The following is a 16,160-nucleotide window of genomic DNA, read 5'->3' as shown; positions in this document are numbered from 1 at the left end:
TCTGCCCTCAAGAGTGTCCACAGGACCTCCTGATTTGGTGTCATCGTCAAATTTTACTATCAATCCTTCAAGTCCTGTATCTAAGTCACTGATGAAGACATTAAAGAGCACTGGCCCCAGAATGGATCCCTGCAGGACCCCACTAGTGACCGGTTGCCAGCCCGATGTACCCCCATTGACTAGAACCCTCTGAGCCCGACCCATCAGCCAATTGCTCACCCAGAGCAGGATGTGTTTATTCAGCTGTACGCTGGACATTTTGTCCAGGAGGATACTGTGAGAGATGGTATCAAAGGCTTTACTGGAGTCCAAAAAGATTACATCGACTCGCTTCCCTTGGTCAACTAGGTGGGTAACCTTATCATAGAAAGTCATTACGTTTGTCAAGCAGGAACATTAACAACATTAACAGGAACATTAACAACATGGTACCCTGATATCATTCTCAACAGTCCATCAACAACATTTTAGAAATGGTTTTCCCCACAACTAGGTTTTTTCTTCATTGAAGTATAAATTTTTAATGCTTTTTTTAAACTACAATGACGAAAAAATGTTATTGAGAAAATAATTCTTTCATAATACAGCCTTTTCAACTTGCTAATTGGTCTAAGAGAGTATCAATTTTAACTGATCTATGCTAATTTATACTGCCTAAAATATTTTCCAAGGTTTCTACTTCTAGAAATTCACATAAGCATCCTTCTTCCTGTTAATATTTCAGAACACCACTGAGGGACAGACAGGCAACAACTCATTAGCAAGGTGTAAGTGCGGATTAGAGTAATTAAACAATGATGGCAGAGCTGTTCTCCTAGTCTGAAATCAAGAGCATTCTTGCTTTCTTGATGCCGAGACAGGAAAGTATTATTGCCTGAATGAGCTGAGTAGGTCATCATGGCAGTTTTCCTTATTTCAACAGCAGAGACAAGGCCAAAAATAACCAGAAAACGCCATGCAAATGGATTAACTAATGGTTCTCAAATCAAGGAGACTTTCATTTGTTTGTTTTTGTATTTTTTCCCTCAAGAATACACTTGCCTCTCTAAAGGGGAAGAGAAGATTTTTTTTTTTCCAGAAATGCCTAATTCTAACCTTTTCCTGTACACTACTTTCCAATAGAACTATTTACACTAGGAAATACTGATCCTGTTTGATAGATTATCTCAAAATTAATGGGAGCAAGACATATTTTGTATTATTATGTGTAGAACTGCCTTAAAACTTTTCTTCTCTATGTAGAGAAAGGTTTAGAGAATAAAGTACAACCAACACAGAAGAAAACTACTTGTTTGCTTACTTTGCACAAGGTATGATCTACCAATGACAAGAAACCTCCAAAGATCAGATATTCAGGGCACTGATCCCATATTCTTCATCTATCCCACATATTTCAGGAAACAGATATGACACAGCGACTGCTTCTAATCATTGGCATGCTGAGTTACACTTGGACTTGGACAGAAGTAGTCAAGAGTCTAATAAGGTACTTCATCTACAAAATGTTTCACTGCAGAGTTCATCACTCTGCACAATTTATGGCAATTTACGGCAAATGAAGTCTAGGTCTGGAAAAAGTAAAAGGAATAAAAACACAGAAAAAAGTAAGTAGAAGTATGGGTTGAGGTTTTGGGGTGCGGGGGCCCTAGCATTTTTGGTAGTGGGGGAAGGGGCCACCTTGTGAGGGTGACAGCTCCTCTGGCTCCAAGGCAGTCCCCTCAGCCCAGGCTGGGCCAATGAGCACTAGAGAAATGTCTCTGAGAATTCATATTTGTGAGGGGAAGGACTGTCCTGAAAAAAAGGAAGGTGGGGGTGAACCTGGAGGAGAGGCCATTGACCTGAACAAAAGACCATCGGCCTAAACAAAGAGGGAGCTTCATTGCTAGGAGGAAGGAGGAGGAGGGTAGAGAACCTCAGACACCCAGTTCAACTGCATGGAGTTGGAGAAGGCAAAGGAGGTCACCTGCAGACAATGGAGGTTCAACAGTGGACCAGATACCCAAGTCTAGGCCATGGAGGACTCCACGCTGGAGCAGAGAAGCTGAGCCTGAGGGCAAGTGTGACAGAAATTGAGACCCCAGAGTCGCTCGCTGCCAGAACAGGTGTGGACCCCAGAGCGGGGGGTGAGTCTGTAGCCCATGGATGTCCCCATGCCAGAGCTGGAAGCTGAGCCCAAACAGGTCCGTGAATCTTGTTCCTGGACTTTAATGTTGGGAAGAGCAGCAGAGGTGAACTGACTGAACCCCCATTCCCTGGCCCCTGTGCCTCCGGAGGGGAAGGTAGAGAAATTGGGAGCAAAGTGATTTGAGCCCAGGAAGAAGGGAGGGGTGGGGAGAAGGTGTTGTAAGACGTGGCTGTTATGTCTCACTGTGCTACTCAGATGAATGGCAACAAATTAAATTGATTTTTCTTCCCCAGGTTGAGTCTTGTTCTGCCCGTGACGATAACTGGTGAATGAGCCGTCCCTGTCCTTCACCCTAATCCCACAGCCCCTTTGTTGTGACTCCCATCCCATCTCACTGGGTGGGGGGAGTGAGTGCGAGACTGCATGGTCCCTCTGTGGGTCAAACCACCACAAAGTAGCATAGTGAAATGTAGATGCCTTGAATTATTAAGTTATCCTCAGGCTTCAGGCAGGTAACTTTTCCATAGAATGACATGGAGATTACAGACAGACATGTAAGTGCTTTTAATGTTAGGAACTTCATTTTTTCAAAAATCATATACTAACTAAACTGTATTTCTAATTATAAAATTATTGAAAATACTTTGCTATAGAAAATACATTTCACCTTCTCGAAGCTGGACTGGTTCTGCTGAGTTTTCACCACTCAACAACACAACAAAGCCTGCAGCTGTTCGGACTGAGGCTTGCCATGTTGACAAGGCAACAGGTGGTTCTTGGCATGGGAAGAGGGCTCTGTTGTTTATCTGCGATCCCATCGTATAGACACATGGCCTACATGGAAGGAAAAGAGATTGAAGTTGGAGTTACAATAAGAAAGATTGAATTATGTTTGCTGTCAAAAATAAAACTTACTTTTCCTTTTTAACCTCAGCTATGTATGTTTCAAACCTGTATGACATGAACCAATCAAACTATGATCTAAGTCATTTAAGACAGAATGAAGAAAAGCAAGATGACCACAATAATTTTTACATAAACTAGAAAAGAGTAACTCCAGTCTTTCCCCCTCATGCAATAGCTCTCAGTTGAACCCATAAGGCCAAAGAAAGCTTCTGAATATCTTCTGAAGATGTCATTGCAGGGCTTCACCAATACTTGTGACACCTCCCTGTTGTCACCACAGCAGAGCTTTCATTATCATTAATCTCATCTCTCTGTACAATCTGGAGGCTCATACAAACTCAGAGCAGTAGATCTAGCTTTGAGCCTTCCTTAGTCCAAACCTCAACAACTCTTGATATTTTTACATTTCTTCTTGCAGTAAGGTAATACATAGCAGCTCACTTGGTTTTCAGAACTTCAAGCAGAAGGTATATAATGAGAAGAAAGCATTTCTTCCCTATCAGTCTCAGCCTCCTTCTCGCTTTTCACATAGCAATCTTCCCTGTAGCTTGGCTCTTTTTGCAGTTTCTCTAACCCTCTCCTAAGCAGCTGCTTCACGTGCTGCCCCTTTCCAATTTCAGCTTAAGTATTTAATGACATCCAATTTATTATTAGCAGCTTAGCCACACCTGGGAAGCTAACAAGGCCTTTCATAAATTCCTTCTAGCTTGCTATTGCTGGTGCACATGTAACAATTATTGTTTTACATCTTTTGTTGCATTGTGCAGTTTTATCTTATTTCCCAGTCCTTGCATAACACCACCCCTTAGATTAAAAGAGAAAAGTTTTCAAATATAAATTTTAAAAAACAAACACAGTCAGTAGGTTTCTCCAGCTAAAGAAATAAAATCTTGAAAGCATCACTTCACTGCACTGAGTTTTTAAAAATTTATGATATTTAAAGTCAATATTCTTGGAACACAACACATATTTTGTGAATGCTTGAGACTAAAAATATTCTGATCAGTATTTTTCATAACTTGAGTTAAGAAACACTTTGGAAAATAGGAGACAAGCTGTTGGGGCAAAACCTGTTTTGCAATGGCTAAGATCTGAGCATCTTGTTTACTCCAAACAGCTCCTCCATTCAAACTATTCCTTCCCTAAAGCCAGGTCAATACTACATAGAGGGAAAGAACTTGGAGATACTGATGGCCACAGATGAAAAATATTCTGAAGCTATTTTTGCCCTCTTGTCAAAGGTGCTACCCATGCTATTGGATCCAGAGCTGTTCATGGCACAATCAAGTTACTGTGGCTTAACTAATGCAGGCCAGCTGATCTTTTAGTAAAACAGGAAGGGAAACTGCAGTTTAAGTAGGCCTATTATTAATGCATACAAACAAAAAATAAAATCTGGCTCCTCCTGCCATGTATCAGAGTGAATAGAGTAGGACATAGGTATCCAGTGAAGATTAACAGATAACTGCAGTGCTGAGAAAGTCAACTAGTTATCTTTTCGCCTGTAAAACACACTGCAAGGCTAAATACAAGAGATCACCTGTGTATAAATCTTTAATTAGCTTTAATTTCTTTGGAATTAATCTCTTGAAACGGAATATGTAACCAACTCTGATATACATAAAATAATTGAGTTTTCTCACAGAAAAAGAAACTGTGCATGGCAGTGAGTTCACAAGAAAAAGCAAGAGCTTGTTTTTTCACATCCTAGGAGGTTCAGCTTCCTCCTTATAATGCTGGCCAAGAGATACTGGACACTTTATTTACCCTAACACATATGTGTGCTGGGAGGGGATGGGGAGGAAAGGATGGTTCCTCATTGATGAAAACTTTATCAAAATTCACAGGATTATAAAAAGAAATCCTAGTAGAGTCTTTAGGAATAAGAGGAGAGATGGGGTTAATGACTACTGATATACCAGCAGTTTTACAATCTACCCTTAAGAGCAGTATAAAGGATTCTGATATCCTGAAGAAATTTTAGAGGCAAATGCCCCAATGACTGAGAAAACAGGCTGGCAGAACAGCACTAAGCAGAACTTGGCTGTGGCAAATACAATACAGACACAACACAGAGCAGGTACTACTGAGACCATTAATGTTATCTTCACCAGAGACCACTTTTTACCTGCACACCGTAAAGTGTTTTACAAATAATGTCAATACCATTTCGCAGATGGAGAAAATGAAACACAGTGAACAGATCTCTTAGTGCTAGTGTTCAAGCTGTGCCTACCGGCTTAGTTTCAAGCCTCCCAGTCCAACAGTTTTCACATTGGACCAGGAAGCCTCTCATTATAAGAAATAATACATCATTAGATAAATAACTTTTTTTCCTAGAACATTTCAATGCTTAAATACGTACATAGGTCACAAATCTCTACAAATAAAGCTGAAGTAGAAAGAGAGTTAGAAAAGTGGAGAAAGATTGGTCAAGTACATAATCTTTTTTTCAAAAATACGCCTCTTTTCCACTCCTCATCTGTTTTAATACTGTCTTTGTACAGGTATACTTAGTAATTTCATAATTTCAAACCCAAATTTATTAAAATATGACAAAGTCTGCTAAGAAAATAGTAATGAAGGCTACAAGTTCTAAATTTCAGGAGGAAACTATCAGAACAACAACTACATTAGCTTTCATACATTCAGAGCTAGATTAGCTGGAAGTTTGACTGACAGCATGCCATCAACTGAGACATCAGCTAACAATTAACAGTCTCCTGTTCTGCTTTAGAGAGGAGTGTTTGTAAGGTGAACTCATTATTTTTTCTTAATCTTTTCTTCTTTTACTGGAATTTTTAATCTATTTTCCTCTCACCCTAAAATACACTTCCACAGACTTTTTTGCTTCCCATGACAAATGTTTTACTTTGGTTTTTTTTATACTTCATTTACAGTAGTAATTTCTTCTTATAACACTGGTAATAATGCAGTGTTATTTTAGGGCACCCACTGCAGCTGACAGTTTTCTTTGTTCTGGGTCAGGCAGCAAAATTCTAGCACATAAAAGGACTAGAAACATCATTCTTATCCTGATAAGGATGAGATTTTTCACCTGATACAGAAAAATAAAAATTACTAGCTAACCAAGGTACATCAAAGAATACCAATGACAAATAATTAGTTTTAGACTGCTTTTGTCAATTGATACAAAACTTGCCTTTTTTCTGATTCACCTCTACCACTCCTACCAAGAATCTTCACAGTTCCTCTCCTTTTCCTACTATCCTCTCCATCTTTCTTCTTTCACTTTCAATGGTCTTGTAAGGTTCAAATCATCTACTTATGTAATATGTTGTTTATGCCAGTCATAATCTTTGCCACCATAAATTGGAAGAGATAAGGAAATTGAATAACGCAAAAGTAAGATAAGCAGAGAACTCAAAAATATCTGTCTAATTATACATGTCTGGTCACGCATCTGGCCAACTTTATGACTAGTAATTCCCAGTGATCAACAACCCAGGCTATTGGAGAAACCAAGCACTAGCTGTAGTATTGTTTGGTTTTGCTCCAAGAGGAGACTTGGGCTGTCTGTTGTTCAGTAATCTCCCAGAGCCAAGGATTCTGAGGAAAAATTGATTCATGCAATCCTAATTCATCAGTATTCCATATATTTTCATAACATAACAAAACCAGTTCAGACCAGCTCTTGGTATATCTCCCTTTCCCATGTAAGCATGTAAATTATAATCACAAATTAGGCTACTACTTTAAAGCCAATAATAAATGTTCAGTTGATACTCTGTTCTCCAAACAGAAATCTGCATGTCTTCTTTGAGGTACCTGCCATCAAACAGCTGAATCATGTCCTAAGGCTCAGCCATGTCAACTTGCTTTGGTTAGTGCCTGTTTGAAGCTTTCTCAAGGAAAATGCCCAGCTCCACAACTCTATCCCTTTCCTATATTTGAAAAAATACCTTCCCTATGTCTTCAACAGTTGTCAACATGTGAGGTGACAACCTCCTGTAACTACAAGGCCACTCCCTCTAAAACCACTGCTGTTTGCAGCTGTTTCTTACTCTAAATCATAGTGTCACTTCCACGAAGCAGCAGCATTTCCTGGCACCTAAATCACACCATGCGTCTTTCAAACCGTTCTCCAATTTAAAAGTATTCAATATGATTATGAGATGAGCGATTCAACAGCTGGATAGCTACATTTCTAAACTGATACTTCACTGTAAATTTTTTGGGCTCTTGACCACTAATTTGTGGGCCACATCAGGTATATCAATCCTGCTTCTTTTAGACATAGTACATGCAGAATCTCCTGTTCCAAAGTTTTGTCTTTTGGAATCTCTAGGAAGCAAGGATAATAAGGTTAAGACAGGGCATAGCTTTTTCATCCAAATTAAATCATTTTAATACTTACTTTGCTCCCACTTTGCCTCTAACAATAAGGATTTTTTCACTTGCTTTGACCTGTATTTTTGGCAAATGCAATACACTTAACAGCTTCTCCAGTGTTGTTATAAGAAAGTTTCCTAAATTTGAAGTCACACATCTGACCAATCCCTTAGGTATTCCATTCTTTGTACATCCTTTAATATTACTTCTGTAACACCTTAGGAAGTACCACCTAATTGTGTTTAAACAAAATTTAATTTCATAGGCATAGCTCCCATTTAAATGGTAGTAAAGACTGGAAATAACTGACTACTGTCAGAGAAAACAGGAAATTTCCTAACTGCTCTATTCCCACAGCAGTGAACAAAAAAATCTAACCCTTTGTAAGCCTCTGTCTTTAAAAACACAAGACAGTTTTCTTATGGATATAAACAGTGACACAGTGGGACTTCCTCAGCTCTATTCTGAAATCAAAGATTGCTTTGGTTTCTTGGCCAGCCAGTTCACAGACACACAAGTGCTGGTCTGACCCTCCATTCCCCCAGATCACTGGCTCTTTAATCTTCCTGTGTTTTCACCTCCCTTTTAGATCTGAAAATTTAAACACTTAAATTTTTTATTGTTTATATGGATAATGGTATTTTCATAAGGCTATTTCATTCTCAGCCTCCTCTGATCTGGTACGGTCCTTTAATTGGCATATTTTTGTGAAGCTACTTGCGTTTTGTATTCCTCTTCCTGAAGGACTATCATCAGCATTGCCCCTTGTAGTCTGCTATGCAGTGCCTCTGTGAGTGCCTAGCACTTCATTCCTCTGTCCTGTGCTGTAGGCATCCACTTATTCCACCTATATCTGAGTATCATTTATCCTGCCAGGCCATGGAACTTGCTATAACTCTGAAAAAGTATTAAGTTCACTGAAAAAAACCTTGTTTCTCATGGTCTTCCTTTTTAGTTAGGCCAACTAATTCAGAGGAGCTATTTAAATTTTTTTAGAAATATTTGATTGTTGATATCCAAATTTCTGGACATATCAAACCAGTTCATTTTCTACTCAAGGTCTGTCAACATTTTTTATTTTCATTTTACTTTGCCATTCTAGTCCTGATACCATTTTTTCCTCCTCAGAAATCACTGTGTCAGACATGAGTAATCAAACAAACTTCAGACTGCTTCATTAATTACTCAATTATAAATATTCGTCACTGGGAACAAAATTACACAAAATAACAGGAGAGAATTTCCCAGAGCTGATGGTAGACACTTCGGATTTAGTTTGTGACTTGCCTGGATTCTGGAGCATCTTATTCTCCCAAGCCTTGCCCATGAAGGAAAACAAGCTCTTTAATCCCTTCCTGCACTTCCAACATCGAAGAGTACAGAATATACTAACTCATGCCACCGAAAAGTAAACACCTATTTTCATGAAACATTTTCTAATTTGTAGTTTGAAACTGTTAAAATCTGACTGCTTCTTCCAATTTCTACCCTGGGAAAAATTTTGTTTGAAAATATCAATTATATTATGAAAACACAAAGGATGCCTCCGACTCCATAAAGGCTACATATGCAGGGTCACATTGGCACAAATCTGTATCGCCACGGAAACAGATAACTCTACCTCCCAAACTAACCTCAGTAGCATATTACAAACAATTCCCCTCAAGTATCCCCTTCCCCCACTTATTTTCAGTTAGATTAGCCCTCTAATATGCCTTCTCACCTAGCTGTATACACACTTATGTCATCATACGAGTGGTGGAGGGAACCAGCATCCAGATTTAGAGAGGTCAAGAGTATCTCTTTCGGGAAGTGTATTTTGGTAGGCTTCTTCCTCATTCCTTTTTAGCTCTTCCTCCTTCCCTCTTTTCATTAGTACAAAGAAGCTCTGTGGTTGACTCTATATTGTTAACAGTTTTGAGACAGAAAATACAAACACAAAGCATTATGCTGAACTTCAGGGGTAATCATAGAATCGTTTGGTTGGAAAAGACCTTTGAGATCCACTACTAAAACACATCTCTGAGCACCCCATCTATTCGTCTTTTAAATACCTCCAGGTGGTGACTCAACCACCTCCCTAGGCAGCCCGTTCCAGTGCCCAAGAACCCTTTCAGTGAAGGAATTTTTCCTGACACCCAACCTGTATCTCCCTTGGCCCAATGTAAGGCCGTTGCCTCTTGTTCTATCACTATCTTGTTCTATCTGGGAGAAAAGACACACACCCACCTCTCTGCTACCTCCTTTCAGGTAGTGGTCGACAGTGATAAGGTCTCCCCTCAGCCTCCTCTTCTACAGACTAAACAATCCCAGTTCCTTCAGCCGCTCCTTATAAGGCTGGTTCCCCAGCCCCATCACCAGCTTTGTTGCCCTTCTCTGGACACGCTCCAGAGCCTCAGTGTCCTTCTTGTAATGAGGGGCCCAAAACTGGACCCAATATTCAAGGTGTGGCCTCCCCAAAGCTGAGTACAGGGGAAGGATGACTTCCCGGGTCCTGCTGGCCACACTGTTTCTGATACAAGCCAGGATGCTGTGGACCTTCTTGGCCACCTGCACACACTGCTGGCTTATATTCAGCCAGCTGTGCACCAACACCCCCAGGTCCTTTTCCACCAGGCAGCGTTCCAACCACTCTTCCTTAAGCCTGTATGTTGTATGGGATTGTTGTGACCCAAGTGAAGGACCCAACAGTTGGCATTGTTGAACTTCATACAGATGGTTGCTGCCCATTGATCCAACCTGTCCAGATCTCTCTGTAGAGCCTTCCTACCATCAAGCAAATCAACACTTCCACCCAGCTTAGTGTCTTCTGGGAATTTACTGTGGGTGCACTCAATCCCTTCATCCAGATCATTGGTCAGACTGAGTAGAAGAAACTGTGTGATCCAGCCTGGGAATTAGTAAATTACCCTCTTTTTTTGCAGGCCTACTTGCAAACATGTTCTAAATATGGCCTAAAATGCCCAGGTATGTGAGTATGATTAGGGAACTATTTGTAGCCAATACCCAGACAATATCCACATGTGAAATGGCAACATTTTGCTTCTCCAGCAGTCTCTAGATAAAACAAAACAATTTCATAGTTCTTGCAAATTGTTCTGAAACTTAAGGAAATAATGTACACTAAAACGTATTAAACTCTGCTACTTGATTTTTAGTAAATATCACTGTTATCACTGACACTAGAAACGTGGTGCTTAACAGCTACACAAAACATTTTTTCTAGCATTTATTTCCATATACAGAAAGTTCATAAACATGGACTTCTGTGTGTAACCTCCTGGAAACTGGAGATCACTGCTCAAGAATTCACTTGCAACTTCAAGTTTCAGCTAAATATTCAAGAAATATGTGTAGCAGGTTTCCATTACCCTGAATATTTATAAAAAATCTCAAGTTTAGAACATTTATGAAAATTTCAGTCTCTTTCAAAAAGGAATATCAACTATGAACTAAATGTTAAAAGAGTAAAAAATGAAAAATTTCAATTTTCCTATGTATACTTTCATACAGTTTTTATTTAGTCCTTACTGTATGCATCATACTACATAACACGGTCTGATTGACTAAGGTGGCAAAGAAGGGTAAGACTTTTTAAGAGCTTATCTTCAGAAGTACCTAAATTTATGAATACCTGAATTTATGAATATTCGAACATGATTTGCATTTCAAAACAAACGTGTCTTTAAGGAGAGGCAGGTTTGAAACAACCAGTTTCAAAAAAGGTTAAATCTCTCTTTTTTTATCTGAAGACAAAAATAATAAGGAATTGTCTCCATGCCAGTGAGATCCAGCCTGACATAGATCCTTGACACAGGACCCCAAACAGATCACAACAGGTTCAGCAGAACTTTTCTACTAGTTCTTTGCTGTTTCAGCAGAATCAGTAGCATCAAATTATTTAAACAGGAAACCAAGGTCTTTTATTGCTTTGTTGGGTACCACCTCTTTGGATATTCCCCTAATCACTATCTAACCCGGCTGTTTTAGCTGCACATTACAGAAATACAAGATTATTTACAACAAATGAGGAAGCATGCAATTCAATGATAAACCATTCACAAAACCATTAACTAATTTATGGCAGCACTACAAGTGACAGTAAGTAGGGTAGAAAAAATGTGGGAGAAATCTCCCATTAAAGGTGAATTCCCAAGGCTGTCTGCTAACAAAATTACCTCTTAAATTTTAACCCAAATGTCTTAAAATTAATGTCAGCCTGTGAGCCAGGCTGACTCAACACTGATACATACTCCTACGAGTCAGGCAAAACTGCTTAAACTCCTTGATGGGCTGGCAAAAACTTTCTCCTTACCATTAATGAAAGATGTTTTATCACTCCCTCCACAAAGTGGTTATTATAGTGTGTAAAGTGAGTTTTTATTTTAAATAATTTTATAATATTTAATATTAGTAAGAATACCTCAAACAAAAGCGTAATTTTCATAAAATGGCAACATTGCCTTCTTAGTGTGAAAGCCCAGTTGTGTGCTGTGCTAGTAAACAACTGAAAAAACTTTGAAACAGAACTGCTCTTTGTTCATGATATATAAATTACAAACACTATAATCAACATTTTTTTTTCTATTTTAATAATTATGTTATGGATCACTGTTAAAAGCTACCTGCCAATTTTAAGAACTGATATAGTCCCTGTCAGTATAACTTTTGGAAAGACAAAAATGTGTGTATGTTTATACATATATGCACATACACGTGCATACCCACATACAGTCACATACATACTCTATTCCTCTCTTTTGCTGTCTTTTCATATTTTCCACATAAAGGCTCCAAGAAGCACATTATTACAAAAAACATGTTCTAAGGCTAAATAAAAGCTTCATTCTTGATCATTAATGTAATTTTCTAGTGCCAAAAGCCGAGAAAGGGAAATGCTGAAATTCCACGTGTTCAGTTCCTCTACTGAAAGCAGAAGTGTGCCCTGCTGTGCTAACATCAGGCTTGCATGGGCATAAGCACATCTCAACTTGCCTAAACTCATCCCACAAAGCTTTAACAATTTTTTTTTGTGCATTATAATACATCACTGTTTAAAACAAATAAAAGGGGAGTTTTTATAAAATAGTGCATAGGTTAAATTTCAAAACATTGTACTAGTATTAAATTACACAATACTTGTACTTTGTTATTCACTTCACTTTTCTTCGTGGTTAGAACCATAGATTATAGACTCCTCTAGGAAAGGATTTGACAGCTGCCTAAAAAAGCACCATACGCATAATTTGGAACAATTTAAAGAATTTCCCTATGAGAATATAAGTAATATATAACTAATAGTACTTCCCCTATACATTATAAATGGGCTTTATTTTCAGAAAGGGAAGGAAAAATATGACAGCATTTTGTACAATGAGTTTTACAATTATATGTATGGGTCCATCACATACAGAATTTGATTTTTAAAACGTAGTAAGAAAGATTCTAATGGCTGTGATATGAAAACTTATTTTCTGGAACACCCTACAAAAGACTGAAAATAAACCAGCTTGAGACTAGTTGCTACCATCAGACTGTCTCACCCACATCAAGACATCTTTTCCTGCTTCATCACTGAATCACAAAATTCCAAGTGTTTGTGCACAACTGCCATGAAATGCCTCTAAAGTAAGAATAATGCTTTGTGGTGAAAGGGAAAAAGAGTCAAAACCGAAAGATGTTAATGATTTAGATGCTTAAAAGAAACCTTCAAATGCTCATACACACAGACAATATAGAGAGGACTAGTCCTTTACCAGCGGAGTGTTGATAACATTAGTTTCAAAGACTTCAGTAAAGGACAAGTAGACACAAACACATTGTGTGATCACAGGCAATTGTCCTACCATTGCATGCAGTCAAAATCAGAATTTGAATAACTAAAGATACTATATTGAATTAAATTTCCTAAACCTACTTGGGGAGTGAGAAAGGGAGGAAGAGGAGGTAAAGAATATGACTGAGACATTCCCAGACAGGATGCTGCTCATGTTTTAGCAGTAGAATTACCTAACTACCAGATGTACAATTAATTAGAAGGCCTCATTTTCCTCCCTAAACTGGACACCAGTGAGAAGACTCTTAATTTCTATTAGCATAACTGAAATGAAAACTAACCATATATCTCTAGTTTAGGAAATATTCAAGCAAGTATTCAATTAGACCAAATTTCTTCCTCACATTCCAACTTTGGTCCTGTTTTTTTAGGTATCATAAAGAACTAACAGCCACCAAAATCTAGCTTTGAACATTACAGTAAAACAATTACAGCTGTAGAAGTCAAGAGTGGCTTGTAGTTTCCATCCTATAAAAAGCTTATCTCGAAGATTTCTGTACAGCACTGTGTACTTTCACAAGCACTACATAAAATGCCAATTCTTCTTGCAGTTTTGGTTTGTGGTTCATTTACTATCATCAATGTAATTTACATAATAGATTAAGGAGATTTTAAAAGCTGATTATGAGAGACTAAACAGGAAAAGACTTGTTACAATATTGATAAAAGACCAGTTCTGAAGCAATTCTATTAAATATTATGTATGCTGATTATTAAATATTATGTATGTACTTATTATGTATGCTGATCTTCATGCTCTATGATCAGTTGTGTAAACCAGGAAGGAAAAAGAACACAAAACATTAAAGTGAGAATAACCTGTCATGCATACCTTTTCTTCCCCTAAGTGATAATTTTCTATTCTCTGCACACGCTTTTTCCAATACACAATTACTTACTCCCACTCAGAATGAGCAAATGCAATCACTTAGACAGGCCTGAGGTCTGCAAGTTCACTGGGGTTTCTTGAGTAGAGAGTTTGTCTGTTCTACAAGACAACAGGATATGAACCAAGGATGAAATTAAAACAAGGGAAGAGAATGGTCATCATCTTCACAATTGCTCAGCATTACATGATTCGACATTCTAAGTTCATGTGTGCAAAGGTTTCAGCTAACAGTTACATCCCTGCCGCTCTGGTCTGTAGTCCATGTAACAGATCTTCCCTCCGGTTTGGTTTTGTACCATATTCTTATTGCATGAGGGAAGTCTGTTGGCGTCTGAATTCCTGATTTCCTTATCTCCAAGCTCCAAGTGCCAGTAGTAAACAGAAGCTCTCCACAGCCAGGTGCCTGGCTGCAGCAAGTAAAATAGTATAGCTGTTCCTTCCAACGATCTGCAGGTAAAGTAACAAGTTCATGTACGATCTGGTTCCTGAGATTTTCCAGCTCCTTTGAAACATCAGTTAGCTTGGCAGACCTTGTGAATTTTTCAATGCCTGACACAGCAGCAACATCTACCTCCTCAACCTTTAACACGGATAAATCACAGCAGTCCAATACCAGCAGAAAATCTTTGTTCCCATGATGCTCTACGTCACAGCAGTCCTTTGAACTAGAAATCCCAGAAGCTTGTTCCTCGTTGCTATGGTTACCATTTTTATCGGAAGTATCTTCTTCACCTTTACCACAGACAGCAAAATCATTACATTCTGTTTTAGATGAACAGGCACTCACATCTGCCTCAGGAACGTGGCAGGGTTCGGATGCCCTCGTGTTACAGGTTTCATCAAACTGTGATTGGCCGCCGACTTTGCCAGAACTGTTGGTTTTCCTGTACTGCCTCCCAGTCTCAAAGAATAAAACTATGACGCCTTCAATAACTTTACTTTTAAAATCCACATCCAAATCCAATACATAGTGCTTTACGAGCATGTAGTTAGTATTGGCCATTAAGGGTAAGTCATCCTTCATGGGGTCCAGCTGTGTCTCCATGTTCCAGTCTATTGGGCAGCAGTTTTACAAAGCCTTAGACATTGCTTACACAGCCTGTCTCCATAAAGAGCAAGGATATTCAGCCTCCTAGTGTCAAAAATAATTTTGATTAATATTACAGTGTTAAAATTAATTGCATTTTCTTAATTTCACACATTCTATTAAAAAATAAATTAGAAAATTAGATAATCATTTTACAACCATTTCTGAAATATACTACATATAAGTTACTTAAAGTCCAGTCACCTTTATTAAAAATAGCACAGCCAAAGGGTGATTGTGTCTCCACAGAATGGCATCAAGCTAAGCGCTTCAGGATTCACTCTCAAGAACCACTGGCTTTATTTTTCAGATAAGATCTCAAGTGAAAGTATTTCTAGACAGCTTTTATAAACTAAGAGAAACAAACTTTACTATAGGTCTCCTGTTCAGTCTCTTCACCCACAATAATCCTTTAGAAAAGATATATGGTTATGCAACATCTAATTTAATTTATTACTGTTTGTTTTTAAGGTTGATGTATTTATTCCAAATGCATTACCTCAAAAGATACTTATCTTTTGCTACTGTGATTCTAAATCACCTCATACGTCTTAAAGTTTTAAAGTAGTAATTTCACATATACAATGCATCTCCATGGATTAATATACTTTCCACATTACAACTGCTTTCATATTAGAACTTCTAGTAAATTACAAGAAAACGAGCCAATTTACTATTAATGCATTCCAAGTATTCCTTTGAGATCGCTCATGAAGATTTTTCAAATTTATAGTTAAGTACTTAAGGTATAAGATTTCATCTTAATAGTTGGAAACCTATTAACACTCAGGATAATAGTATCGCACAGAACACAAATGGTCTTCTCACTGGAAAATATGTAAATACCTAAAAAAGCAAGAAAATATTAAAGTGCATCAACATGTGTTGCAACAACAGGCAGAAGTTCTTCACAAAAGTTTAACTGCCATCCATTCTGTTTTGCTATGACCATTTAGCTAAAGTT

General features: G+C 38.2%; 1 protein-coding gene across 1 annotated transcript; it reads right to left on the bottom strand.

The window, feature by feature from the left end:
• Window positions 1-2,772: 2,772 nt before the first annotated feature.
• Window positions 2,773-15,154, bottom strand: AOPEP (aminopeptidase O (putative)). The gene is made up of 2 exons (XM_010175042.1): window positions 14,353-15,154; window positions 2,773-2,963 (listed from the first exon to the last, which is right to left on the bottom strand). The coding sequence occupies exons 1-2, from the start codon at window positions 15,152-15,154 to the stop codon at window positions 2,773-2,775; spliced, it is 993 nt and encodes a 330-aa protein (XP_010173344.1).
• Window positions 15,155-16,160: the final 1,006 nt, after the last annotated feature.

The sequence above is a fragment of the Antrostomus carolinensis genome, unplaced genomic scaffold (assembly GCF_000700745.2).
Source record: "Antrostomus carolinensis isolate BGI_N321 unplaced genomic scaffold, ASM70074v2 scaffold14770, whole genome shotgun sequence".
Lineage (NCBI taxonomy): Eukaryota > Metazoa > Chordata > Aves > Caprimulgiformes > Caprimulgidae > Antrostomus > Antrostomus carolinensis.
The sequence above is the reverse complement of the archived record's forward strand: the minus strand, read 5'-3'. Positions and strand labels throughout refer to the sequence as shown.

What these genes read in the sequence shown, in the direction of transcription:
- AOPEP (XM_010175042.1), bottom strand. Translation starts at nt 15,154, where the DNA reads ATGGAGACACAGCTGGACCCCATGAAGGATGACTTACCCTTAATGGCC. An exon ending in ATGGACTACAGACCAGAGCG is followed by an intron (nt 2,964 to 14,352) that starts GCAGGGATGTAA and finishes TTTTCCTTCCAT; the next exon opens with GTAGGCCATGTGTCTATACG.